The sequence below is a fragment of the Egretta garzetta genome, unplaced genomic scaffold (assembly GCF_000687185.1).
Source record: "Egretta garzetta isolate BGI_Z169 unplaced genomic scaffold, ASM68718v1 scaffold319, whole genome shotgun sequence".
Taxonomy (NCBI): domain Eukaryota; kingdom Metazoa; phylum Chordata; class Aves; order Pelecaniformes; family Ardeidae; genus Egretta; species Egretta garzetta.
Genome location: NW_009260769.1, coordinates 74,748 through 101,739, shown reverse-complemented (window position 1 = coordinate 101,739; position 26,992 = coordinate 74,748). Strand labels below are relative to the sequence as shown.

At 39.5% G+C, this 26,992-nt stretch overlaps 1 protein-coding gene across 1 annotated transcript in view; it reads left to right on the top strand.

Moving 5' to 3' along the window:
• The window catches only part of INTS7 (integrator complex subunit 7), a 31,233-nt gene extending 18,476 nt beyond the window's left edge, over positions 1-12,757 (top strand). The window contains exons 13-20 of the mRNA XM_035901593.1: positions 702-908; positions 4,508-4,702; positions 5,495-5,598; positions 5,976-6,044; positions 7,139-7,271; positions 8,487-8,585; positions 9,389-9,574; positions 10,463-12,757. Of these exons, the coding sequence (XP_035757486.1) occupies positions 702-908; positions 4,508-4,702; positions 5,495-5,598; positions 5,976-6,044; positions 7,139-7,271; positions 8,487-8,585; positions 9,389-9,574; positions 10,463-10,750 (1,281 nt within the window). The 3' untranslated portion in view covers positions 10,751-12,757. The remainder of the gene's footprint in view (positions 1-701; positions 909-4,507; positions 4,703-5,494; positions 5,599-5,975; positions 6,045-7,138; positions 7,272-8,486; positions 8,586-9,388; positions 9,575-10,462) is intronic.
• Positions 12,758-26,992: the final 14,235 nt, after the last annotated feature.

Genomic DNA, 26,992 nt, shown 5'->3' with positions numbered 1-26,992 from the left:
AGTAGTCATCCCATCAGGGTGGTTTTTTACTTGTTTTTGAAGTATTTGAGAAGGAAGAAAGTAATGACCTGATACCTTCTTGAGCGCATGCCTAAGCTGCACTGTCTAGATGTTATTTAGAAGATGCTATAGGCCATCCTGATGTGCCCTTCTCTTTCTTCAATGTGAAAAAGGAAGGAAAAAGATACTGTTTCCCTTTTCCCTTCAGTAAAGTTACAGCCGAGTTTAGATTATGTAGAGACCCTAGTATGAGATGTTAGGGTAATTTTAAACAGGTCAAGTACATATTGCAGTAGAGAGGACAGAATATAGCACATGGTTTTGGTAAATCAGTCAGGATTTTTGATTTTTAGCTCTGGGCTCATTTGATAGTTTTAAACCCAGTGTTTCTGTGAGGACAGAAGATAACATTTCAGTAAAAAATAACAGTAAATTGTAATATTTGTTTCTCATCTTGTTGAATTATCTTGTTTAAATAAGTACTATACCTTACAGAGGCTGATATTTCCATAAAATAAGCACTTGTGCTTTTATTTATTGTTAGGATTGTCGTGATCAAATGATTGGAAGAATTTTCACTGTTGGTTTTTTTTAAGTAAGATTAGTCCTGGAGATGTTACTGTTCTCTTATTTGTATTTGTTTCATAGAAACCCACAGCCTTTTTTTGTGTCCCCTCTTAGAAACTTTCTTGTCATTACAGGGCAACCATGACATGGCCAGAGAACTGTATCAAAGCCTGCTGACTCAGGTGGCTTCAGAACACTTCTACTTCTGGCTGAACAGCTTGAAGGAGTTCTCCCATGCAGAACAGTGTCTGACAGGTTTGCAGGAGGACAACTATAGCTCAGCACTTTCTTGCATTGCTGAAGCTTTAAAATCCTATCACAAAGGAATAGCGTCACTGACGGTTAGCACAGATCTTCTACTTTAGTGATGATGTTTCTGTATACTGCAGCAGGTCTGTTTGGTTTCTGTTCTTAAACCTCTGAAAAGTTTTTAAAAATGTCTGACATCCACCAGACTGTCTTTTTGATAAGACTGCAGGGAAGAGCCAGTTGTAACACACTGCATTTTCAGGGAGAAGAGACTGTAGCTCAGCTAAGTGTGATTAGCTCAATTTCTCTTTTTTGTTTTCCTCTTGCCCCTCCCTCACTTCCTTCCTTGATCAAATGATATGATATGTGACAGATCTTTTTTAAAGTTACAGTACTTAAAATTTTCCACTCCTTGTCTTGGCTGAATAAACACTATTGTAATAGTCAAGCCTGGGAATTTGTCTAAATTGGGTGCTATCTTCTCAAGATATGGAGAAGGATTTAATAGTCTTCCTTTCTACTGAGTTCATGTTTCCTTATATTTGACAACATGAGCCTATGGAACCTAACAACAAGGCAACACCAATTTAGTAAGAGGAAGGAGGACAATTCAATCTCATAAAATCAGTCGAATTCACATGGTACCTGCTTTTATGCAAATACTTGCTGCTTCTCTGAAGTGGTGAAAAAGAAGCCATGTCTCTGTGAATGTAAACAAAAAAAGCATGAATGAATATGGACCTTCAGTTCTTCCTGGGAAGTTGCTTCTTGACAAAAGACAATCTAGCTTCACACAATACTTTTATATTTTAGTTTCCATGAAGAAATCTTTACATACAGTTTTCTGTATGTCTTCTGAATGAAGCATTTTTTTTTGGCAATTACTGGAACTGTCAATGTTATGACAATTCGGGTATTAGTGTTTAATGAAGTTCAGATATTACTGTTTATTAATAAACTGTCCCTGAATAAGCAGGAGGGATGTCAATTTTACACCTTTGTCCTCTGAGAGAAAGATCCATCATTCCTGAAGTATTTGTCTTTAACTTGTTGGCTGAGCAAATAAGGCTTTTAATTCAATATTTCAAGATTCCTCTAACCACTAGAAGACATTGAGGGGAGGACCTCATCTAATCAGATGTTAATATTTAATACAGGCAGGAAAATAACCTGCTTAAATAGGTCGTTCCATGATTCAGTAATTTAATTAGCTTTTCCCTAGAGTTTCGGTGGGTTTTTTTTCTGTTGAAGGATTCCTGTCCTCATCTCCTCTGCTGACTTCACATCCTGCATGTTGCACACAAGTATTGCACCCAGAAAAGCACTTCCTTGTGGGTGGTTGTGGTCCAGAGGAGTAAGTACAGGTTTCAGAGAGCTAGAGAAAGAGGCACTTGGGTTTCCTGGCTGTTGCTGACTTGTTGCATCACTTTAGGCAAATCCTAGCCATGCTTGAGTGTATCAGCTGTAAAAGGAGCGACTTGCTGCTTGCATCAACAGAACTCAGTATCTCAAAGGGGAGCAAAGTGCCATAAAGTGCACATGATTGTCTAACTGCTGAAGACTTAGCTGTCTCTTCCCTCTGACTTCAGCTTTACTGTTGCTGCTGTTTCAGTGTAGAGCATGACTCAGCACTGTTGGTACTGCAGACCATTAGTGCATATGATGAACCCTTTGTAGCTGGAAGACACTGTGCCAGTAAATCTGTTGCAGATGTTCAGTCAGCCCAGTTCAGCAATGATTAAATATTCAGTGTCTGATCTTGTCAAAAATTTCTCAGTTCCTTCTTGATACACATGCAACTGTCTGTCTTGCATTGCTGTATGCAAAATGTTCTTTCATGTGAGTCAGTCCACTTGAAGAGTCCCATTACTTTATGGATGAGAGATGTGGCAGGGGAGGGCAGGGACTTGTCACAGAGCAGATCAGCATTGTCTGTCTTGCTGTGTACTTGCTTGTATAGTTAGCAGAGGTTTTGAATAGTATCTGCTCAGAACATGCATCTCACTAGAAGCATTTATCTCCCGAGATCCCTTCCAACCCTTGCCATTCTGTGATTCTGTGATTGTGCTTATTTTTCACTGCTGATAATCTAGAGAAGATACAGAACTTGAACAAAACACTAATATAACCATTGATTAAGTAGCACTAACTCCAGATATGCTGGTAACAAGTGGTGGTGGTGTTTGAAGAACGTGGCTGAGCCAAAGAACTCTTTCTGTCATTTTCAAAAAAGAATTGTAACTCATTTATTGCCTGTGGCTACATGAGTAGCAGATAAGGTAAATTGCAGTATTAATGAGACAAGCTTGTATTTCCATTTACAAGAATCGAGTCCAATTTGTGCTACTAAAAATGTCTTTACTTTACTTTCTATAAAAGCATGTAGTCTCTGTAGAGCAATTACAGTGCAGTGAGATCTTTTCCACAGAGGGTTTTCTGAAACCACCCTTGCAGAATAAACTGAACAATTTCCATTCAGAAGGGATTTTTTTTTTTATGCCCTTGGAGAAGGGAAAGCCAAGTGGTAGATAAGAGGGGTTGAATGGCTCAAGTGATGAAATTGTCATCTATTCTGGATTCTCTGGTTGAAATCTAGCTTGATAGTTTAAAGTGGTTGCAGTTGGCTGATGTTTCCTCACTTTAGTCAATAGTGGGCTGGTTCTCAGATAATGTGATGTTTTGTGAGAAACTAGTTTTCTGCTTTCCTGCTGGCAAAGAAATGATTCTTAGTGAGGTTTTGGGATGGATTATAACTTCTTTCTTCCAGAAGTGACCTTTTTTTGTTGAGGAATGAGAAGCACTGGGGAAGACATGCATGAGTTTAACACATATCCAAGAAGTAAGAGAAGGTACCTGTGCTTTATTTTGCAGATGGCTTCCCCCCTGCAAAAGAAAAGTGTACTCTTCTCAAGATCCAACAGTATAAGAAAAATAAGTACTGGATTTTTGGCTTAACTGGTACCAAATCTTGAGTACTGCAATTTACCCACTTCTGGGTGTCCTAAGCTGTCACAGATGCTTCTACAAGTCAGATAAGCTCTTAGGTAGCTAAGTTTCACAGAACCATATTTTCTAAATAATAGCAGCATGTCTACCCTCCTGCAGTTTTGTTACTTACTGTTCTTAGTTGTAACTGAACTGTGTGTCTGCCTTCATCAAATGCAAGGTTCAGTGCCTTTATAATGTTCCTGTCCATTTCACAGTTCTAAAAAAAAATAAATCAAAAGTTATCACCCCTTCCTCTTGCTGCGTGTAACTTTAGTCAGTTCTTTCTCTTTTGGCTCATGCAGAGAATCACTTTTTCAGTCCTTAGTGTTTCTGTTTGCCCTCTAATTCAGTGTGTGCTCTCTTACGGTAAGGACTGTCTGGACTAAGGTCATTTGAAGCGTAATGGCTTGGCCTTGGAAAAGAGGAAATAGGTGCCCTAATAGCATTGTAACAGCTTAAGTCACATTGTTACAAGGGTGATACACTTGAAACGCGGTTGTGTAATTACCTAACTTCTGTGTCCTTCATAAGTCAGTATGATTTAAATTGAGCAAATCTGTTAAACACAATTTTTAGAAAGCGGCTTTTAGAATTGAACTGAAGGGTTCAGTTGTCTGATGAGACAGTTCAGTGACATTGTGAAGTTATTTTATCGTGTTTGCTTTTGACCTACATTGCCAACATTCCTATTACTGTGTTTCAGGCTGCTAGTACGCCACTTAATCCTCTGAGCTTTCAGTGTGGATTTGTGAAACTCAGGATTGACCTTCTGCAAGCTTTTTCTCAACTTATTTGTACCTGCAACAGCCTAAAAACAAGTCCACCACCAGCTATTGCCACAACGATTGCTATGACATCAGGAAATGATCTCCAAAGGTGTGGGCGCATCTCTAACCAGGCATGTGTTCTTGTTCCACTCTTGTGCAGTTACATTTATGACTCTGGTACGAATTTTGCTTCTCAGCAAACATATCTGACAAAAGAAATGAAAAGTGGTAGTAAAGGGTTTTGCTAAATAGGGGGCCTTGTTTTTCACCTGTAGCTATAAAAGTCTGCCTGTAGCAGGGCTTATTTTGAAGTTGAATATGTATGTATGTATGTTTTTTCACACATTCACTTGCCCAGCTTTTGAGGATATGCATGTAGTAAGCCACCCAATACACTTAAACTTGACACAAGACCTTTCAGATCTTGTTTTGAAACACCTCAGATACTGTGATTACACTAAGGAAGAATATATATAATTCTGGATTGTACTGCAACTCCTTTTGGTGAGTGTTGACAACTGACTTGATACCTTACAGAACACTAAGACAGTCTGCTTCTAAAGTGCATGTAGTCTGCAATAAGGAATCAGTAGGTAGTCTTTGATAGACAGAGCAGCTTGATTTGCCAGTAGGGGATGGGGGAGGTTGGTGGTGGGGAGTTTTTTGCTTTGCTTTATTTTTAACCTAAGGAGGGTATGTTGGTGCTGTGTTACAGGAAAAATATGTTTAATGCATGGATAATAGTTTGTCACTTTGGTGATTTTTATCTGTGTGAAGAAGTATGAACTTTATATATTTAGCCAGAGTATGTTGTCTTATTCCTTCAGTGTTGTATGTTATAGTGTAGTGGTTTTTTGGACATGTGGAGTTTTGTTTGTTTTGCTTTGCTTGGATTTTTTTGACTAGTAACATTGTCTCTGTAGATGAAACACTCAATGGAAGAATTCCGAAACCTGGCTACACGGTATGGAGATCTATATCAGTCATCTTTTGATGCAGACTCAGCAACTCTAAGGAATGTAGAACTGTATCCTTTTAAAATACTAGAATTTGTCCACTTCTCATGTGGACAGCATGAAGCTTAACTATCCTCTTTTCTATGAAGACTCGCGCAAAGTAATTTTGAAGTAGTAACATCAGGTAACAATTGCTTAAAACCTATTTGGAAATAAACATTGCCATACTATTGTTTGGAGTTGCTTTATGAACAAGTTATGACACAATTGCAACAGGATAAAACTTGATATTTTCACAGTTCTTGCTCTAGGTTTACTACAGGAGTAATGACTGTAGGATTACTTCACAGAAGCTAGAGAAATAAGGAAAAGTACCAGTAAATATACTGCATATCTTGTTTTAGGTGCCAACTTTGTAAGTCTTTTAACTCCTCAATATTAATATCAGACAACAGCAGAGCTGCCTGTTGATTTCACATGCGATAGAAGCTCTGATTTTGGATCCAGAATCTGCAAGGTACGTTTGATAGTTAACTTTCTATTCCTTTGCTATTTCTTTCTAAATCCTTGGGGCTTTGAGCCTAGGAATTCAAAGAATGTTCAGAAAGTTTCTCAGTAGACCCTTCTAATTCTACTATGGGCTTGAGGACCTGTTGCTGCTGTGCTATACCTGGCAGGATAGGGGCTGTATTTCAGGTTGCGCATTTTTACACCGATTTTGCTCTTGAGAGCACTATATTGGACTTGTCTTAAATATAGACTTACATTAAAATAAAAAACAACTTCTAATCTCTTCTTTTGTGTCATTCTGTGCTAGGTCCCATACCTACTGTTTGCACTTGTAAGCGCACATTAGTTTGCTTCAGAGTCCTGAAAATATATGCACTAAATTATTTTATACTTCCAATGTAAATCCATCACCTATGGCTCTCTTTTAACAGTGAACACACACCCACTAGAAAATCCCATTGAAGTACCTATGAATTGAATCAGTCTTTAAAACTCCCAGGCTGAGATTAAATGGAAGATAATGTGGATAAACATCATCCTAAATGTGTGATTTTGTAACTGTAAATAAAAGTGAACATCCTAAATGACTGTCCTACTCATGAATTAAGCATTGCTTAAAGATATATTAATCATACTTGTAAAAAGTTTGAAGCTGTGGACTTCAAAACATTAGGTGCCTAGGAGATGGAATTGTATTCAAAGGATGAGATTATAAACTTCCAGATTTAGTTTTAACTCTGACTGGCACTCTTGCTTTTCCTTGAGTTGTGAGACTTTTAAAAACATTATAAACACTGCAGGCTTAAATAAAAGCAAGGGGAATTAAGCACGCTGAGTCTGTTAGACTTGTAACTGCTTCAAGCGAGACGGTGGGGACAGAAAGTGGTGGATAAGCTGTAGTTAAGAAAGGTTTTAAATGTAAAGTCTTCTAGTGGAAAAATAATAAAGAAACAGAGTAAACAGTTTGAAAGACATAGTTATTTTTTAATGGATTTCAAGTTGTAATAGAGGATGGTCTTGTTGGGCCTGTTTGGGAGTGAGCCTCCTAGATTACGTTGAGGAAAGTATGTTAGACACAATTAAAAGTTTTATTTTTTTTAGTTTCCAGGAATATAGCTCAAATGGAACAGCACATGTTGAGAGTGAATATGAAAGAAGAATGATGTCTGTATTTAATCATGTACTGGAAGAAGTGGAATCCCTCAACAGGAAGTATGCTCCTGTGTCTTACTTGGCAAGTAACAGTTTTAAATGCATATTTTGTTAGGCAAAGGCTCCAAGAACTCTGCAACTCCATATATCTGTGGTGGTCCAGAAACTGAAGAGCACACTGGGTTAACTAACATAAACTCTTACTGGCACAAATGGTCTCTATGGAGACTCTCTACTTCAAAAATACTTCAAAAAAGGTTTTGCTAAGACACCTGTAACCTTACTGGTCTGATTAAAAATAATGTATAAAAAATTCCGATACTAAGAATATAGCAGATGCTGATAAGGTACATAAAAGTAGTGTCAAGGCTCTGTTGAATCTCTTGCCATGCTCGCATTCAAATACTGATTTTTTTTTCAGTGCTGGAGGGTCCAGCACTAGCCTTGCTTCAGTCACTGAGCTGTTGAGCTAGTACTGTGTTTTGTGAGTATGGTGTTTCTCTTATCAGCGCAGGTCATCAGAAGAACACAGTGTGTGAAGTGTGCTGAATGCAAACAGTGAGCTGATAACATACTCCTTTACAGGGCTAGTATGGTTTTGTCTTTTACTGTTAGTGAACATCATAAAGCTGAAGTGCATGGAACAAGGTAGTTCATTTGTCATGGCTGGCATCTGGTGCCTTGTTTCTAAATCCAACAGTCCTTACTGATTCCAAATTGCGTAGAAGAATGAGTTGTGTAAAATGCAGCAAAGGTAAATCCTGTAGACTTAGTTGTCACTGGCTCCATACCAATGCAGCTTGGTGACTTCAGTAGTGCTGTCTTTACTCATCTGAGCCAGAAGGATGGTATAGTGCAGTGGGGAGAGGAAGAGTAGACAAGAGGCTTAAAACTTATTTATTGCACCGCATAAAGTTATGGTAGATGCAAGTCTAGTTTGCTTGGAGGGGAATTGGTTTTTTGAGAGTTTGTCTGTGAGGGTTTTGTGTATGAGTGTTTCAAGCAGATCCTGCTCTGCTGACTGTAATACTAGGACTGAAATGATCTGGATTTTTCATTTTCTTGGCCTCCATGTTCTTTCCAGAGCAGTATATCTTCTTCATAAAGGGCAGAACATAAACAGAGAGGCTGAACGTAGCCACAGTCATCATAGTGGCTGTTATCCTATGACCGTATCAATATATTTGTGGACTTCTGGTGGAAATTAGTGCAGTTTCAGTACCTCAAGTGCATATCTCTTTCCTGTGCTGTGAAAGATAGCTTTTTTTCTCATTTGTTTTGGTTCTGTTTCTTACAGCATACAGCTTGTCTGTGCAATGCTGTCATTGCGTTGTTGAAGGTACCCCTTTCATTTCAAAGATACTTTTTTCAAAAGCTGCAGTCTACAAGCATTAAGGTAAGTACTGCTCAAATGTCGCCTAAAATTTCTATTTATAGAGTCTTTACTTTGAGAAAAGCCTTACTGAAGGCACAAAGCTTCAGCATTTTTAGTGAAGATACTTAACTGCAAATAGCATCTCAGTTTATCTGTTAGGAATAATTTGAACAATGTGCACATATGATATTAAGAATCACTAGGCTGTGACTTGGGCAAGTAGGATTCAGTTCTTTGATTACAAAGCCTTAAAGATAAAATCTAACTGGAATTTTTGTTGATTCTGACTCTGCAAAGCTAAATTGTGTTCTAGTCTGGGAAGGTAACTTTTATCAATATGTATTGTGTTTTCTTTTCCTTTAGAAAGCAATGTTTACTATCTTGGAAGAAAATTCTAATATTAATCAACTGACTGACTAAGAATAGCTATATGCAACCTTTGGGTTTTTTTTTTTACTTAGGTGCTCCATTTTTCTGGGAAAAGTGGAAAACCTTAAGATTTTTTTAGTATTTACTCTTATTGCATTTTACTTTGTTCAGCCTAATGTACTTAACTGTGGCTATGTTGTAGAAGATTTTTTTTCTGCTTCTTTTGAAGAAGTGTGATTAATGAAACTGATGTAAAAATCACATCTGGTATTGCTGATGATGCTTATGATAGTAACGAGTCTCAGATGTAAGTTCTTTGTTTCCATTTTGTGATTTCCCTACCAAACCCCTCCTTGGAAACTTTTCTATAAGAAGGTGTTCTGTTTCATCCTTGAATTGTGTTTGCTTTTCTGGAGGCATAAAATTACATTTTGGTTTGTTTTCTTGTGTTTCAGCTTGCTCTATCCCCATCTCCGAGGAATCCAGCAGAACCTATTGCAGTACAGAACAATCAACAGTTGGCCCTAAAGGTGGAAGGAGTGGTTCAGCATGGATCTAAACCAGGCCTTTTCCGTAAAATCCAATCCGTCTGTCTAAATGTCTCTTCAGTGTTGCAGAGCAAAGCTGGACAAGACTATAAGGTATGGATAGAATATAGGCTGGAGGAGTCTTATGGTTTCTTGCTGTATTTTCCTGCTCTTATGTTTGGCTCTGATTAGCAGAATTTTCAGGTTGAAATGAATGGGTTCTTCTGTAATCCTCTCACTCTTGACAGTTGATGTTCAAGCACTGGCTGGAGCCAGGGATAGTGTGTGGAAGGGACCTGGGATTTTTAAGTCTGCTGTATGCTGATACCTTCTTAGTATCAGCTTTTCTTCCAAACAAAAGGGGCTTTTTCAGAACAAGTCATTAGGAATTCGCTTGAGATCAGGAGAATTCAACCTAGGTATATATCATACGAAACTCCACAGGGGGGAAAAAAGGCAGGAGTAGATTATTGTCTACCACATAGCCTCTAGAACTTCTTTATCCTCATTCTAAGGGGTGGTGTTTTGTTTATGAAAATCATGAGGACAGGCTGTCCAAATTAAATAGCACCTGAGGAAAGGCATATTGCATTTATGTCAACAGTTTTATGAAAGATTGCGTGTCTAAAGTTCAGGTTCTGCTGAAGTGTGAAAGGCATGTTTTGGTGGGGTTTGGGGTTGTTTTGTTATTTGCAGGTTTTTTGAGGGGGAAACAGGACTAGGAAGTGTGTAATGTTTGTCTCTTGTTACTCTGTGGAAAACTAGAACCTCAGGGAGAAAAAGACTTGTTAGCTACCTTGCTTCTGTGAATAGATATAAAAATAACTCATTGATGAAAAAGCATGTCAAGCTGGCTCAAACGTGCGCATGCATTGGTTTAGAAAAATTGAGGACAGAGATTTTTCTTTTTTTTTTTTTTTCCCTCTCCTTCAAATGGAGAGTGGAAAACTTATTTTAACAGCTTTATATAAAATGGCATTTTAACCTTCCATGTGTTCTCAGATTCCTATTGACAACATGACCAATGAAATGGAGCAGAGGGTGGAACCGCACAACGACTACTTCAGCACTCAGTTTCTGTTAAACTTTGTAATACTTGGCACCCACAACATCACAGTAGAGTCCTCTGTAATAGATTCAAATGGTATTACCTGGAAAACTGGGCCTAAAACAACTATTTTTGTTAAATCTCTTGAGGATCCATACTCCCAGCAGGTTCGTCTTCAGCAACAGCAAGGACAGCCACCATCACAACAGCAACAGCAAAGAACAGCTTACTCACGGTTTTAATTCCCAGAAGTGACTCTATCCTAGTCAATGGTATTACAGTTTTTCTTGGACACTTTTTTTGAAAGACGTACAATTTTAACCTTCTAGAAAGTCTCGGGTGCCAATTCCTTGCTTTTTAAATTATCTGGGGTAAATTTGAACTTGAATCAGCGGAGGCAGCTATTCAAATTTGGAGTTGTGCTTTTAATATAAGAACTTCTACCTGATCTCTTTGCTTCTGTTCACAAACCTGTTGCAGCCAGGTCCGCAAACTTTGATAGCAGGGGACACTAAGAGCTCTTTGACTAGTACTTTCTGTACTTAGGCTTATAGGACATTGGTAAACGCTTTGGTTATTTATACAGAACTGAGTGAAACACAGAGTCTGTACCTTTTAATGTGAAGGAATTAACAGGAATATCCAGAGGTGATTTTTTTTTCTGACACTTCTGGTATCTGGCTGGTATATGTATATTATTACAATTCATCAGCACTACTTAATGCATACATCTGAAAGAAAATAAGTTGCAGCTCACTTCTCATACCCAGTCATTGTAGAGGGACGAGACTGCTTGAGGGGTTGCTGTCCGGGGAGTTTTCCAAGAGGCAGAATTGTACAGGTGGGAACATAACTGTTTCTCAGATAATATGGAAAAGATTACTATGTTGGTTTTAATTCTTCATGTATTTGTATTTCGGAAGGCTTTGGTTTTGTTGGGTTTTTTGTTTGTTCTTTTAAGAGGGAAGTTATCATTATATTTTAACTGCTTTTTTTTAAAAAAATAATTTTGTATACCAAAGCTTTATAGTCTTGTGTACTCTTCGACTAATTTAGTAATCTTGTTACTTTTGCAGGATAACTGGAAGTAGAATTTTGATAATATTAGGAATTGATTCAGAATAATTTTGGAAATATGCTGCTTCATTCATAGTTTTCATGCTTCCTTTGAGATACAAAAGGCCGACCTCTGCCTGTGTCTGGACTCCCAGGCAATAGATCACATAACATGTCCTTCACCTTGTTCTCATAAATAATCTCTGCTTATCACTCTGCAGGAAAGTAGGACCCACTTGAATGTGGAGGAGGAAGGATGGCATTTCTTACAGAATTCAGTTTGTAAATGGTTTAATCCCTCTCATTGGTGCAGAAATTTTCACTGTTGTTTTCTCAGTAAATTCCTAAGATACTGTTATTTCAAGTTTATTTCACTGTAGAAGCTGACTAGAGCTTGCAGACTCTGCTTGCTTTGTATGTAGAGAATATGATAATGAATTGTTGTAAGCCTAGGTTTCTTTGGCATAGCTGGATGAAGAATTGTTTTCTCTCTGTTTTCTCGTAATAGTTGCTTAAGAAATCAACTTTCTTCCTCTTGGCTTGAGACTAACAACAAAAAAAGGAGGTGGTGGTCATAGATTTCGTAATATCTTGATCAGGTTATAAGCCTAAGCAGAAAAGATAATTGGGATGCAAAGTGGAAATAAGACTCACAAAATTGGTGAAAAATTCACCAGCATCCTTCTCAAATTTGATTTTTTTATTTTCTGCAGGAGGCAGAAGCTGCTGCTGCCCTTCAAGCTGGCTGAGGAAAGTGGTAGTTTCTGTCCACACTTTTATAGTTAGATACTTGCAGTTTTGTGTGTGTATATACACACAGCTATGTATGCATGCATGTGTACATCTACCTATAACTACATATAGTTATATGGTCCAGAAAGAGATGATTCATCTAGTGTTGTGCATGCAGTCTATCAGATTGAAGTTTTTCACTATTTGTGGTTGGCTGGGGTTTTTCATTAAAGTCGTAGATCTTAACCATAAAACCCTCCTTACTGTAATGCAGAAAATTAAAAAAGACTAGGAGGTCAAACATTTTTTTTTTTTATCCTGCATAATGAATGTGTGTTTCTTGCTCTGTTATTGACCAGTATGTTGCTGGAAACCTGTAATGGTGGCATTCCAAAATAACTCAGAAATAAAACAAGATTTCCACACTGGGGAGTAGACTTTTCTCATAAGTCACATGATGTTCACAGTGCATGGCTAAACTTCTGAGAAGTCTAGTAGGAAAAAAAAACCTATCCAGGGAAAGCCCTGACCTGAGGCTTAATTGTCTGCGAGCCAGTAAGATTAATCCTGCTGCAGTTGAAAAAAATTGTTCCTTCTCCAAACAAGTTTGTTCACCTGATCTGAGGGGCCTCTAGAACTTCAGGAACTTGTATCAGTTTTGAAGCCAAGTCTGAAAATCTGGATGCTAGGTATGGGAGATTGCAGGGTGAGGGTGTCTTCTGGACAATGGCAAGTAGTACTTATTGGAAATTAGCTTGTATAGAAAGGTGGCTTGCTGTGCAAGTACCTGAATTTCTAACAAACTCTGAAGGATTTCTCATGCTGGCTTATTTTCAGGTTAGTCATATGCATGTGCTGATTAGGAAAGACCGTGGACCTCTTACTAAATTGTCCTTTTACATAAGCACAGTGTTTTACATTATGTGGGGTTTGCAGTGAGGTTATTGTTTGGGTGTTTGTTTTCTTTGTTTTCAAAGATTGTGGTTTTTATTCTGTTGTGGTTTAACCCTGGCTGGCAACTAAGCACCACAAAGCCACTTGCTCACTCCCCCCACACTGGGATGGGGGAGAGAATCAGAAGAGTAAAAGTGAGAAAACTCGTGGGTTGAGATAAAGGCAGTTTAATAAGGAAGGCAAAAGCTGCACACGCAAGCAAAGCAAGGAGTTCATTCCCTGCTTCCCATGGGCAGGCAGGTGCTTAGCCATCTCCAGGAAAGCAGGGCTCCATCATGTGTAACAGTTCCTTGGGAAGACAAATGCCATTGCTCTGAATGTCCCCCCCCTTCCTTCCTCTTCCCCCAGCTTATATACTGAGCATGATGTCATATGGTATGGAATAGCCCTTTGGTCAGTTTGGGTCAGCTGTCCTGGCTGTGTCCCTTCCCATCTTGTTGTGCACCTGGCAGAGCTGAGAAGTCCTTGGCCAGTCCAAGCACTACCCAGCAACAACTAAAACATCAGTGTGTTATCAACATTCTTCTAGTACTACATCTAAAACACAGCACTCTACCAGCTACTATGAAGAAAATTAACTCTGTCCCAGAAGAAACCAGGATATATTCCTATTACATTGTGAAATACACTCGCAAACAGGAACCAAGATTTTCATAGAAATCAATGACTCAAAATACCCGAAGAGAAGTGAGGAAGGGTGTTAACAGTTACAGCAACATACAGAACGCTGCTGTTGGAGCTATCAGCAGTGAATGTTGATCCTTGACTATTAATAGAAGCAGGGAGGTTATCTTGCTTGAATCCTGCATTCTGTTTCTGGTGCCTATACTTGAAGATGTGCAACAAAGAATCTAGAAAGCACTTCTGTGATATGGACCCAAGTTAAATCTCCTTAGTGTTTCTCAATAAACAAAGCAGTAACTTGATGACTATGCGTAGCTGCACACTGATAATGGAAGACAAATCAGGTATTTTTCACTTACTGGCAAAATAAAGAAAATAGTGTCTAGGCATTGGTCTTGAGACTGCTGCAAAGAATTCAAACAACAAAGGCTTTTGTAGGCAGATACATCATTATCTAGTCTTAATGATTAAGATATGTTTCCTAGCTTTGATAAGTTCTTGGGCTGGGGAAGGGTGGAGATGATCAAATTAAGATGACTGGAGGTATTCATAATACATGCAGTTCTGCATTAAGCCAATAGTAATTAGCATTTAACCTCGTTTCTCGGTGGATGATGTAGCCTGTGACTCTCAGAAGTACTTACTACGAATTCTCAGACATACTGGAAAGTGTCACTTCTAGATTCCTGGCTGATCTCTTGCTGAAGGCAATGTGGAACTCAATGAGGGATAGGAAAGGAATTTCCCCTGTCAAATTCTGCCTCTCTTGGGCGTGTAGACCGTAATTCGCTATGGTCATTTAAGTGCGTTTCATAAGTGATTCCCTGAAGTTGTACTCATTGTGGGTGTTCATGGCATCTTAGGCTTCCCTTTCTTCCCATTTCTGTTTCCTTGGATATGCACTTATTTTACCTGAGGGCCAAAATACCTTAATTTAGGTAAGGTTTTTATATTTGATAGTGGATGCGTGTATATCTTTGACTTAAATCCTGTGAAACTGTACAGGAATAAACAAGTCTAGAAGCAAGTTCAGTGGTCCTCTAAACATATGCACAAACTTTAAAAATTATTTTTTTAGCAATGTCACAACTTCAGTTAAAAAAAAAGCAAACCACTTATTGAAGGAATTGATAGGATTTGAATTAATTATATTGCATTCCTAAAATCTCTTTTGAATTACGATGTTCAACGTGTGTGTGCATGTATATAGAGAAAGAGAGAGCTCATACAACACAGTATAGAAGCATTTTGCCTTCAAAGTAGCTATATTTTCTGTCTGTCTTTCTGCTGGCCTACAGTGCTTTGCTGCCTCCTTGGTCAGCATATTTACACATGTGCCTTTTTACTTCTTAGCAGCATCTTCTCAAAACAATCTGTTCCTTCTGTGGCAGTGCAGGTGTAGTTGGGTATCTGCATTGTCCAAAGCTGGGGGGGGAGGGAAGTAAAGGACGGTAGAGGGGGGGCTTAGGAGCCCTGCCAGCTCACCGAGCAGTTCTGAGCTGAGTAGGGCCCAAGAGCTGGTAGTGCTCTCTGCTCGACTGCTGTAACCAAGTGTCCAGTGCTGTTGGAGCTGCTCTTGCTTCACCCACATAAATGCCTTAGATGCTAAGCAAAAGGAGACTTACACAGAACCTTGGCCTATTACCCTCCAAAGCGGGGAGAGTGATAGAGACAAAAGCTCTTCTTGAAAGCAAAGGAAAAACAAGTGTTACATTGCTTTCCTTGCAAAATCTATTATGCAGTGTTGCAGTTAAACCTTCTCCCCATGTGAATTTTTAAGCCAGGTGCTGTTTTGTGTTACTGGGAAACAAGCCTATCTTAGCGGTGACCCTAGATAGCTCCTGAGTTCTTTGTACTCTAAGGGCCACCTCTCTGACAAACAACAGCTGCTCAAACTCTCTAGAGTAAGAGTAATCCCTGATTACATGTATTTCAGTGAGAGTCATCCCCGTTATCGCTCTGCATGCTTCAGAAAGTTGGTCTACTCTGCTGATTGTCAGCATAGTGTTGAGAAAATAGGAATTATCTTCTTGGTGTTCTCATTTGCCTTTAGGATAAAGTCTTTATCTACCTCTTGCTTGCCCACCTCAAAGCGATGCTATCAAAATTAAGGATAGCTTGGTTGTCTGTTAATGGAGTTTCCAATTAGCCTCGGCTTCCTGATCCAAGGATCTTAGACAAGGTAAGAAGAGTGTTCAATGAATTTTGAGAGAAAAATCTTCTTCAGGCTAGAAAGAGTCTGTGGCAATGTCTTAAACTCTTCAGTCTACTGAACACCTAACTATAGTAAAAAGCTGATTTTTTTTTTTTGTCAGTGCTGAACCAGTGGCACAGTAGAGCAGTCAAGGAGATACTGCAGCTATTGTGTAGAAATTCTGTTGTATAGAAATAAAACTTAGGCCATAGCCACATCACAGTCTTAAAAATAACCTTTTTTTTTTTCCTTTTCCAATGGAGAGGGAATCTTCTATTCCCTCAGATTTGAGTTTGATGGGGTTTTCAAGAAGTCTTTTAAAACTCTGATTAATAAAAGCAATTGTTTGGAGTTTTTTATGGGTATTGGTGATGACTACAAAGCTCCGAAGAAGATAAAATAAAGACTTGTGTGGGTTGGCTGATTTGAAAGACCTTTGCTCAACACTTTAAGTATGTGACTTGCTGGCAGTGCATCTTGCACATCCCTTCCCTGCTCACTAGAAGTACTAAATTTAGGAATGCAGTTAATTTGAAATTAATAGCTGTCCATGCTTAATGCACAGCTTCCAACTTTAGGGCGAAAACAACGAGTAGCGGCTGAAGTAGAAGAGGCTGTCCGTCATAAATATAAACTGAACAGTACATGGATGGGTGGACTCTGCCAGAGATGTGGGTATGGTTTCATGCTTCACTTAGCCCAGCCTAGGTGTGTGGTGTTGCTGAAATGGGCTCTCTGCTGCTTATTCCTGCCCCGTCTCTGCTCTTTGCATCAGATGGCGAGTTTATCCAGTTAAAACAGTTTCATTTTGCTAGGGTGTTTTTTCAGCAGAATCAGCAGGTTTGTCTTGGCTGACTGTACAGCAACTTCATCACAGAGCCAGTACAAAGAAGATGCTGGGGAAGGCGTATGCTGTGTCCTAAAAGTAATAACCAACGGTTGGACGGACTGACCGTGCATCTGTGGTATATTGCTGTATTTAACACAAGTCTGGAGGGAACAATCTGTTCACATACATCTGAACTGTGGCATTTCTGCATGGCCAGTTTGAGAGGGCAGAGATCACTGCAGTAGTTACCAGCTGCCTGTCTGGCCTTCCCCATCTGCTGTGAGGCAGCGGATGGGAAGAAATGCCCTCGTGGAGCAGTGGAGGAGGCCAAGCCTGCAGTGAGTTGTTGGTCTTTGCTCTGGAGTGGGTGAGGTGTGCTTGAATGTGTCCTGCTCTGCCAGCAACGCATATGGGCAGTAGCTAATAGTTGTGAGCAATGACAGCCCTCTGACTCGCCTTGGTCAACAAAATCCTAAAGCATGCGGAGGTCAAGGTTCTGATTTCACGTTATTTTTTAGTTATACTGGTGTTAGCCCTACGTGAACGCTTTGAAATTTTGGCTCAAGCCAGGCTTTTATCACTTAATCTTAAATCCACTGGCACTAGTTTCATGGGTACGTACAGAAACTGGTCTGTGCAAATGGCAATGCTCAAACCAGATCATCATCCACTGAATAAAGTGGAAAAGCAACATGGATGGAGAGCTCTTGGAGCTAGTCACCCACCTCAGACAGATAGGAAATTCCAGGAGTTGTAATAATTCACAAAAAATGTTGTCTGACCTCTTCAGAAGAGGTCTCTCCCTCACTTAAGAAGGGAGGAACAAAACCTATTGTAATTAATTATGCTAATTGGCTAATTGTTGTAACTCATCTAGTGAAGCTGTCACCCTGACACGTTTTTTCCTGAGCAGTGTGAATTGATCCTGTCTGCAATGTACAAGTGCTGATAGCTTGTTTCCTTTGCATCTCTCCCTATGTCACCAGTAAAGAACTGGTGTGCATTTTCATCCTTGCGGGGGAAAAGATTTACCTGACAGTCTTCTGTGTCCTGTGAGAGAGATGCAGACCCCTTCCTTATTTCACCTGGTGCAAGGGTTTGCGTGTTAGTGTGGATGAAGTCTTTGTGAGTTGGGTAATAATTTCTGAGGGGATTAATTTCGAGTGCATCTGGGTAGTACAGCCCACATGACGGATGCCCTTGAGAGATTTGTGTTTCTGTTAGCATGTATACACTACGTTAAGAACAAAAATATACTCTGATTTTTATTTTGGGGGGGACTGGGTGAAACATAGATAGGTTGAAGGCTGTAGGCTTAGTTGTCTACCTGATATTTTGGCCTGACCCTAAAAAAACCCACTTAGTTATTGTGTATTGGCTTTCCTATTTAAACAAAAAAAGCAAAACAAATTCCTTATGCTTTGCTGTTCAGAGTTTTAGAACTTCATTGGTGCTATAGAAGTATAAAATACTGTGCTGTTGTTTTGTGAAGGGGTGTTTTTTTCTTTTTATATAGGAAAAAGGATATCCCAACCCTTGACTACAAAGTGTGTTGCAATACCTACACTCATTCAACTTGGCAAGATAACAAACCCAGTGCGGAACTGGGATGGCGATAATGCTTTTGAGAAAAACTATTTTAAAATGCCACGCTGATGAATCAACCTCTTTCTCCTTCTTGTTTTTTTTTTTTTTAATGAAAACTTTTCTCAACAAAAAAACCAGTGGTGCAGACAAGGTTCTCATGTCCAGGTCCATTCTTTAATGATGAGTGTCCTAAATGGCAGATGGGAATGTTGATGATTCACTGACTATATTTACGTATATATGTCAACACTACCTCACCAGAAAACAGCTTACCGAGAGGGATATGGTAACTTAAAATCTGTTTTTAGTGAAGCCCATTCTGTAGTATAAACATAGCGAGCTCTTGCTGTGACAAGACAGATGGGAGAGCCCTCTGCGATGCCTGCCTAATCACCTGAAATGTGCCTTTCTGCTCCTCTTGGGCTTTGTGCTTTCTGGGCACTGCCCATATCGTCATGGCTAATAACAGCATTTACGGGCTAATCATCTCCTGCCAAGTCAGCCACTGTTTACCTGTGATGTAATGCAGTTTTTCTGATTGATGAGTTCCTACCTATGTCTGACCACTTATCTTCTGCTGGCAGAGTTGAGAATATTCTTTGATATGAAAAGCTGCTGGGAGCTTGACGCCCTCTTCCTGCTGTAAATCTTCGACTGCTTCCAGCAGCTCCAAGGCAGCCCAGGGAGAAGTTGGCATTGGCCACCTTAAATATTCTGCTACGCAATCTGAATAAATTTTTAAAAATGCCATTTTTAATCTCTTGAGCTTTTACTTTCAGCTGCATCTCCACAATCATGATAGCCATAAATCATGTTTCGCATAATCTCATTCCTCATTTTTATTTTTAGTACTTGACTCCAGGAAGTGTGGCTTTAAAAAAAAAAAAAAGTAAAAAAAAATACCAAGAACCAAATGTTCAGTAAAATCTGTTCTTCTGACAATATTGTTAGACAATTCAATTAGCTTTGATTTGGCCTTCAAATGCCGAGTCTTACTGGGCTGTGCCTTGACATGTTTGGCCATTCCAGGAGTAAAGGAATAGTAGATTGGGAAATTAAAAGAAGTGTTAGGAGCCAAGTGTCTTCCACCCCAACCTGTAGAAAAGGAAGTGTAGGTAGGAGGGGGGGAGCACCTGCATGAGTGAGACTTGCAAGTTGACAAAAGTCGATTGCAAGTTAGCAATTTAAAAATGTGTCACTGTAATTATCCCCTGGTTTATTACCTTCTCTCTACCTTTTGGAAGAGGAAAAAACTCAACACCCTCTGACTGAGCTCATAGAAATTATTACAAGTAATAAAGTTGCATATTCAGTAAACTAGAGTTTTGAAATACTGAGATCACTGGGAATAAAAACATAACTCATTTTGTCTTTTACCTTCAAGGAAAGACTCTGACCAGTTTTCTAAAGGAGCTGTGGTGCCTGGGTTAGTCATAGCAGCTGAGCTGTTTGAGCACTGATTCATTTGTACCCATTCTTAGTACTAGTTGTGGTGTTTGTAATGAAAAATTGATGGCTGAAATTACAGGAAGAGACGGAAAGGGCTTTGTCCAGCAAGAGAGCGGCAATCTAGAGCTGTGCTGCCCGAGACATAACTTGTTTGCCGGTGATTTGGTTACTCGACAGTCTAGAGGGGTTCACAAGCCACCCGCAGGAATCAGGTTTCTGAACAGAATGTAAAGTTTCCTTCAATGCAGGACAAATCCTGTTAACGCTGTAGTAGGGTTGACATAGGGCACAAGATCTCTGCTATAGTTCTGTATCGGACCTCCGTTAAAACGAGGTACATAATTCATGTTCAGCAGAGGCAGTCGAGACCATGACTCATTTGTGCCACTCTAAAATATTAAAAGTTCCAGACCACTTCAATTACAAGCCTGGCAGGACATACAACCTGATACAGTGAAATATTTACCTGTGTTATTCAGGCAATGGCAAAGAATCCAGTCATTGCAAAGAATGCTACTTGTGATGAATAATGTCATTATTTAAATTGTTTAATTACTTTGACTACCTAGGAGTAGAAGGAGCTACAGTTGAGTGGGCATTCCACATACTAAAGTGTGTTGGAGATGCATGAAAGCTTTGTACCTTTTCTCCAAGAATTTAAGCCTTTAAAGTATTTGCACGTGTGTAAGCAACTGCTGCTCTGAAGGGAAGTGGAAGATAAGAGAAACTGGACAAACTTATACTTCTGTAATAGCAAAGATTAAAGATGAATTCTAAAAGAGAACTTGAAAAGGATCTTGAGGTATTTGAGTTTCAGCGGGGGGGAGATGTTAACAGTGCATTTAATAAATACACTTAAATAGCATATGTTATGTAATGAAACTACTGATTAAAGACTAATTTAAGTGACCTTGATGATCAAGTCCAATGTAACAGAATTAGTACTTCTGAACTGCTAAAACTAGAATCTTGTTCATATGCATCTTTTTTAATCTATCTGGTAGCAATAGCTGGAATGTACATGCTCCCATGCTTGTTTGTGTGTTGGTTTTTTTAATGGCCAATCCAATAGCATGGTATCACAAAGTCAGAACTTGATTTTTTGCGTTTATGTGGGCAGCTCTGTTGAGCTCTGTTTGCGGACAACAGATGTACTTAGGAGTGGACTTAGCCTGGAACTGAATGCATGCAAATGGCTCTACATGTGAAACTGTAGACTGGACTGAAAAATCTGAGTATTCCAGCTCGGGTTTCCCTGCATAATGAACTCACTGACTAGTACGATCGGATTATATAAAAGCTGTCTTTGATGTATATATAATACCTAGTTTCACATGAACCTAGGTTTTTAATCAGTAATTCATATTGTTTATCTTGCATGAAGAAAGGATATAAATGACTGTACATTTGTGCACATTGTGATGAGCTTTGTAGAAACCCTGCGGGATTTTTATAGCAGTTCAACTGAGATTCAATGTGAACTAAATCAGCTGTTACGGTCTTGGTAGGATCCCAGCAACACAGCTCACAGGATGAAGAGCTCTGTGAACAAGGGCACAGAGACCTAGAAAGAAATAGTTAATTAAGTAGAGATTCTACTGAAAAGCAGTGGTAATATTTGAAAAATACAGGCTTTCAGCTAAAATAGCAAATATATAGGTTTTTTTTCTGTGGAGCTCGACACTTTCCTATCAGAGCAGAATGTTATTCCATTGCATTTTGTAAGGATATTCCATTTGCCATCTATAGTGACCAGAGACAGTGTGAGGTTTTAGCAGATGCTGTTCTCTGGACTACAGGATTGCAAGATTCCAGTTGCAAGTCAATGTTTTTATCTTTTTGTTTTGATCATAAAGTCAAGTAGTGGTGTTTTCTAAGGCCTCTGGTAAATACTGGTGAAGAATGACTGCCTCTGGGCCTGCTGGCTAGAGTAGTGATTTGCAAATCTTCCTGATTTCCTGCAATGGTTTAGGCTTCTCCAGAGTGTATTAGATAGTATATTTGAGCAATCTTATGTAAATGCTTGATTAACTTTTTCACTACAATCTGTCACCTTCATTCTTCAAATTCATAAGTGGATTTCTACTCAGTTTTGTCTTTATCCAGCTGCTACCTGGCATCTTTTCATCCCATCTCCTCAAGACATAATCTATAGCTTCTAACAGGTCATCCTGTACGACAGTGTTTGCACCCAGTCATTCCAAATATACCTAGTGGTTCTTTTTGTCGCTCCCTTACATTCTAGGAGATAACGTGCGTGTGAGTGGTGGGGTCACCCTTGCTGCTTTACAGTGAGTGGCAGCGTCTGCCTGACCAGGCTGCGTTGGGGCTGCTCTTCTCCCATGGTTCACACTTCACTGGGAAACTATAATGGCCAGGAGCAAGTGTTAAGGTGGTTGGCAGTATAATGAATAGCAGAGATGCAAGAGGATTTCCTCACCTGGAAAGTGAGCCTTTCTGCTATAGTCTGGGACACGCACACCTTATGTTTGCAGTCCTAGCTTCTGCCTCTGCCATCTGTCAGAGTGGAGCCCAGGGAATATTTCTGAGGCCTTATCTAATGACTGCTGTTGTGTTGTGTTGTGGTTTGGGGGGTTTGGGTTTGTTTGGGTTTGGTTTTGTTTTTTTAACATGTACTCCATCCTTAGGGGAGAGATGATCCATATTGAAGGTATGTAACAGCTCCTATACTACCTCCCCTTGGAGACAGAAGTTACCACAATAAGAGTGGGTGTTGTAGGGAGTGGAATGTGCAATACAATTTGCAATGCTCCAAATTACCAGCCTCCACCCCAGCTTGGGACAGCAATAGCTGATGTGGGACTAGAAGGTGTCAAGCCTCTGTTTCCACTCCTCCCTGCCTTCAGGAAAAGAAACAGTTTATAGCTGGGCACGGTAGATCCTCCTGCAGACTCCCATGTCCAAGACATTGCCCTAGCTAGGGTTGCTCCCTGCTAGGCTGTCAGCTGGTCATCTCAGGCACCAAGATAGTCTGGAATTAAAGTACCACCCCATAGTACGTCCTGTTTGTTCACCACTCAAGCCTGAGAATCCTTACTAACAAGCTGTAACAAATCCAATACAATTTGTTCTTCAGCTGCTGGATTTTCTTTTTGTGTTTATCTTTAGTAGCTTTGCTTTAATAAGGGTCTAACTCCAGTCATCACTGAGTATTAACAATGGCAAAGAGGATGCTAGGCTGGTTTCGGGAGGCAAGAATCCCCTGGAATAAACAAGTACAGAGAAAAGAACATTGAATAGTAGGTTAAATACCTAAGCCTACGCTTTGCTGTAACCAGCTATTTCTCCAGCATATGACTGGTTTGATCCTTACTTACAGTTTACCAGTCAAGATGTATTTTATGACAAGAATTTTTTCATACTCTTGCTCTGACTGGAACTCTCTGCTTCTCTGTAAATTTTTGGCTTAAAAGGTTTGAATTAATGTCTTCTCTTAAGACAGATGCTGCCATTTAGAAATGTTATCTAAAAGACATGCAATTAAATCTTGACCTCAATTAAGTCAGTACGAAGTTCTCGCAGCTTAGTGTGATAAGCAGTTATGGTTCTATGATACTGAGTTTGCTGTGATGTATCATTTTGCCACTCAGCTTTCACAGAAGGCATGTCTTGTTTGATAATTTTTCAGAACCTCAACACATCAGCCTGTTTTCTCTTCTCCTCCCTCCCCCCTGCCCCCAAAATGTAATTATAGTGGCTTTCTTTGCTGTCTGTCAGTCTTGACAATTATTAGAGGAAGCAAGCAGAAAGACCTGAGTTACACCAATAGCCAGATTTCATTTATGAATCTCATAACTTCATTTAACTACCATTTTTTAACCCTCAAAGCTGGGGATGCATCCCCATCTGAACAATGTGGTGAGTGTCCCAGGGTAGGTATGCCGCAGGGGCTATGTCCTACTCCAATATGCCGTCAGACCAGGTCGTGCTTTTCTGCCTCTTCCCACTCTGGCATCTCTTGGCCCCAGCTTCCATTCAAACCTGTAGGGCTATTGAGCACTAAGAGGTGAAAGCTGGAACCTTAGTGAAACTCTTGCATTTGAGACAGAGTGAGGCACAAGGCATAAAACACTGGTAGGTGGGATCAGCCACAGCCTGGGCCAAGTGGGATCAATAAGGGTGTCTTGTCTGTCCAAAGGAGCTCAGTGAAAGTGGGACTACTGAGGACAGAGTATTCACCTTTGGACAAAGGGGATAATAGCTTAGCAGATGTTCAAAAGGGATTTTTCTTTTCCCCTTGAATCACTTCTGTGTAGTAAAGGGAGTTTCTGTTGTGTTTTTATGTTCTTTAATAATTTTTTCCTAAAGACATAATAGGTTAATAAATCTAAGCAAAAGTAGCATTACAGTTATGTCTTGATCATTTTGAAGCCTTAGTTTTGTTTCCCTCTGCCTTTTTTGTTGTGAGACTTAGGCTGAGCAAATCACGCAGTGTAATCCCTCGTGGTCTGGCTGGATTCATCCACGCCATTAGGATTGCTTTTCTTAGCCACAGTTAACAATGGTGTAATGGCTTTTATAACATTTTATTAAGTTGAAATGCATCAATAGCACTAATGATAAACAATTGTGGTATTTTAGAAAGAACAATTTCCAGCACTCGCTGCACATGCCAACCTGCGGAGGTTTTGGGCAGCACTTGACGCTGTGGCATGAAAATATAGAGTATTTATCCCTTACAAACATGTTCGTGCTGTGGCACATGCTTAAGGAAACCGGTCTTGGATGTCCGTGGTAAGAGGTATATAAAAGCATTACTTTAATCTCTCTGCATTAAAATTCCTCTTTGACTGATGAAAACTGTTGCTTAAGTCTTTGCTGCTGGCCAGTATCAATCAGGATAAAGTGGCCTAGCTTGGATTTGCTGTGGGGAGGACGGGAAGGGGCCGCCTTGTTGATGCCAGTCATATGACATGGCAGTTGTAATGCAGCCTCCTCCCTTCCTTTCCCTCTGATGCATGTTGGGACTGTCCCTGGCTTAAGATGATAAACTTAATGTGAAACTACAACTAAGATGTGTAAGGAATTCAACCTCCTCCTACATCTTTAACTCTGGAGAGGGGAAAAAAAAAGCAGGCTAACTTTTAATGCCTAATAGCGTTATCTAACTTAATTAATGATTACTGATTAGCCAATGCCAACAGTAGCTTTTAACTGAACTTTTCCCAAGGAAATGATTAATTGCTGTTAATGATGGGTGACAGCATTCCACTACATTAAGCAGAGAGACAGCAGTATTGTTTTCAGCCATGAAACAAACAGGTAGTGAGACTGCGGAGGATGTAGGTGAATGTAGCTTAAATGCAAATTATGATGTGACTTCTCCTTTTGGGTTTCCCAGTGTTGCGCTATTTCTTCAGTCAGCTTCAGCTTGTGTAAATACTGCATAACTAGCTTGCAGTGTGGACATACTCTTCATTACCTTCTTTTGGTAACCAAGTTAAACATAGTCTTGTGGAAGCTACGCAAGAGTTGCAAAGCTGTGTATGGCATCATAAGACAAGAAGGTTGCAGGCTGTGCTAAACTGGGGGCAGGGGGAGGATGAAGTGTTTTTTTTTTTAATAGACCTTGGTCTTGATCAAATTTCAGTGATGGTATTTATTTTACAATACCTACTTCCTAGAAATGCTCAGTGGACCTTGGATCGGACCCGATTAGTTTGTCCCCAGTTCTTCAGTCAGCTCAAATGGCATGGATCTTTGCACTTTGCACAGTGCTGTTTGAAGTGGCTGGAATTCAGCCCAGGGACAAATAGACTCCCCCACGAAGGCAGCTGTCATTGTTACATTGGACTCTTTGCTTTCTTTTTCAACTAGAAAAACCCACCGCTTTTCTGAAACATCAATATTAATTTTGGCTTGTAATGATATAGGATTCAACAAACATAACAAGGATAAAGTAGTCTGGATACCTTTTTAATTTTGTAACAACCCATTCACTAGGGATTTAAGTGTGAGTATCGTCTTAATAGCAGTTATAAGTAGTTATTTAGTTCTCTTGTATTTGCAGTTTGATCTACAAACATTGACTGGATGTTGGTAAGAGTTACCAAAACCCAAGTCAGTCTGGTAAATGTTGACTTGAAATGAACTTGAACAAGTACGAAGAAAATAGGAGCTTCATCTGATGACTGACTTCACCACACGTGATCTTTATAATCAGGGCCACGCAGTTTAGTGCTTAATTTGCCAGTACAGATGGAGAAGAATATTGGACACTAGTTCAGTGCAGCCATGTCCCCGTTTTTGCTATACTCTTTTTTTTTTTTTTTTTTTTTTTTTTAAATGGCTAATCACAAAACTGTGTGATAGCTAGAAAATGTTAGGAGTCTCATCTGCCTAAGGACAGGTTGGCTTCATCTTTGTGTTTGTGCCATGCTTCCATATGCAAACTTTATGGGTTTATAAAAACCTTGCAAAGTGCAAGCTTATGGGTAATCAGTATATCATCATTGCCTGAAGTAATATGATTCTGTAGATACAACTGAACTAAATCAATCTGTCATGGATAAAAGATTTCATAACCACGCTAACACAGAGGTTAAAGATTCAACACGTAGTTGGAGTAACTCCAGAGCTCTTTTCTTTAAAAAAACAAAACAAAACAACCAAAAAAACACCCCCAAAACCAAACAAGCCCCAGAAAAGCCAAAAGCAAACCCTCAGCTCAAACTTACTTTGGTGACAGTAGTGTCAATGGGTGAAAAACACCCATGTAACTGAGATGAGAACCCAGCTTTGTTGAGAACCCAGCTTTGTTGTGCTCTACTTAAGCCACCCATTGATTGACATGCACAGTATGGCAGAAACACATTATGTGCAGTAACAAATGGAAGTGTTGCTCGCTGACCATCTGGTTGCATTGTGGTGTATCTCTTATCCATCTTTAATAAGTGGTCTCTGTCAAAGTCTTCAGTTTAGTTCTAATGAGAAATCAAACACCTCAAAACATCTGAATTATTCAGCTCACAGTTACAGGCATCGGTATGGGAAAATTCAGTATGGTATGAAATGGCATTGTAATAACAGGAACAACAG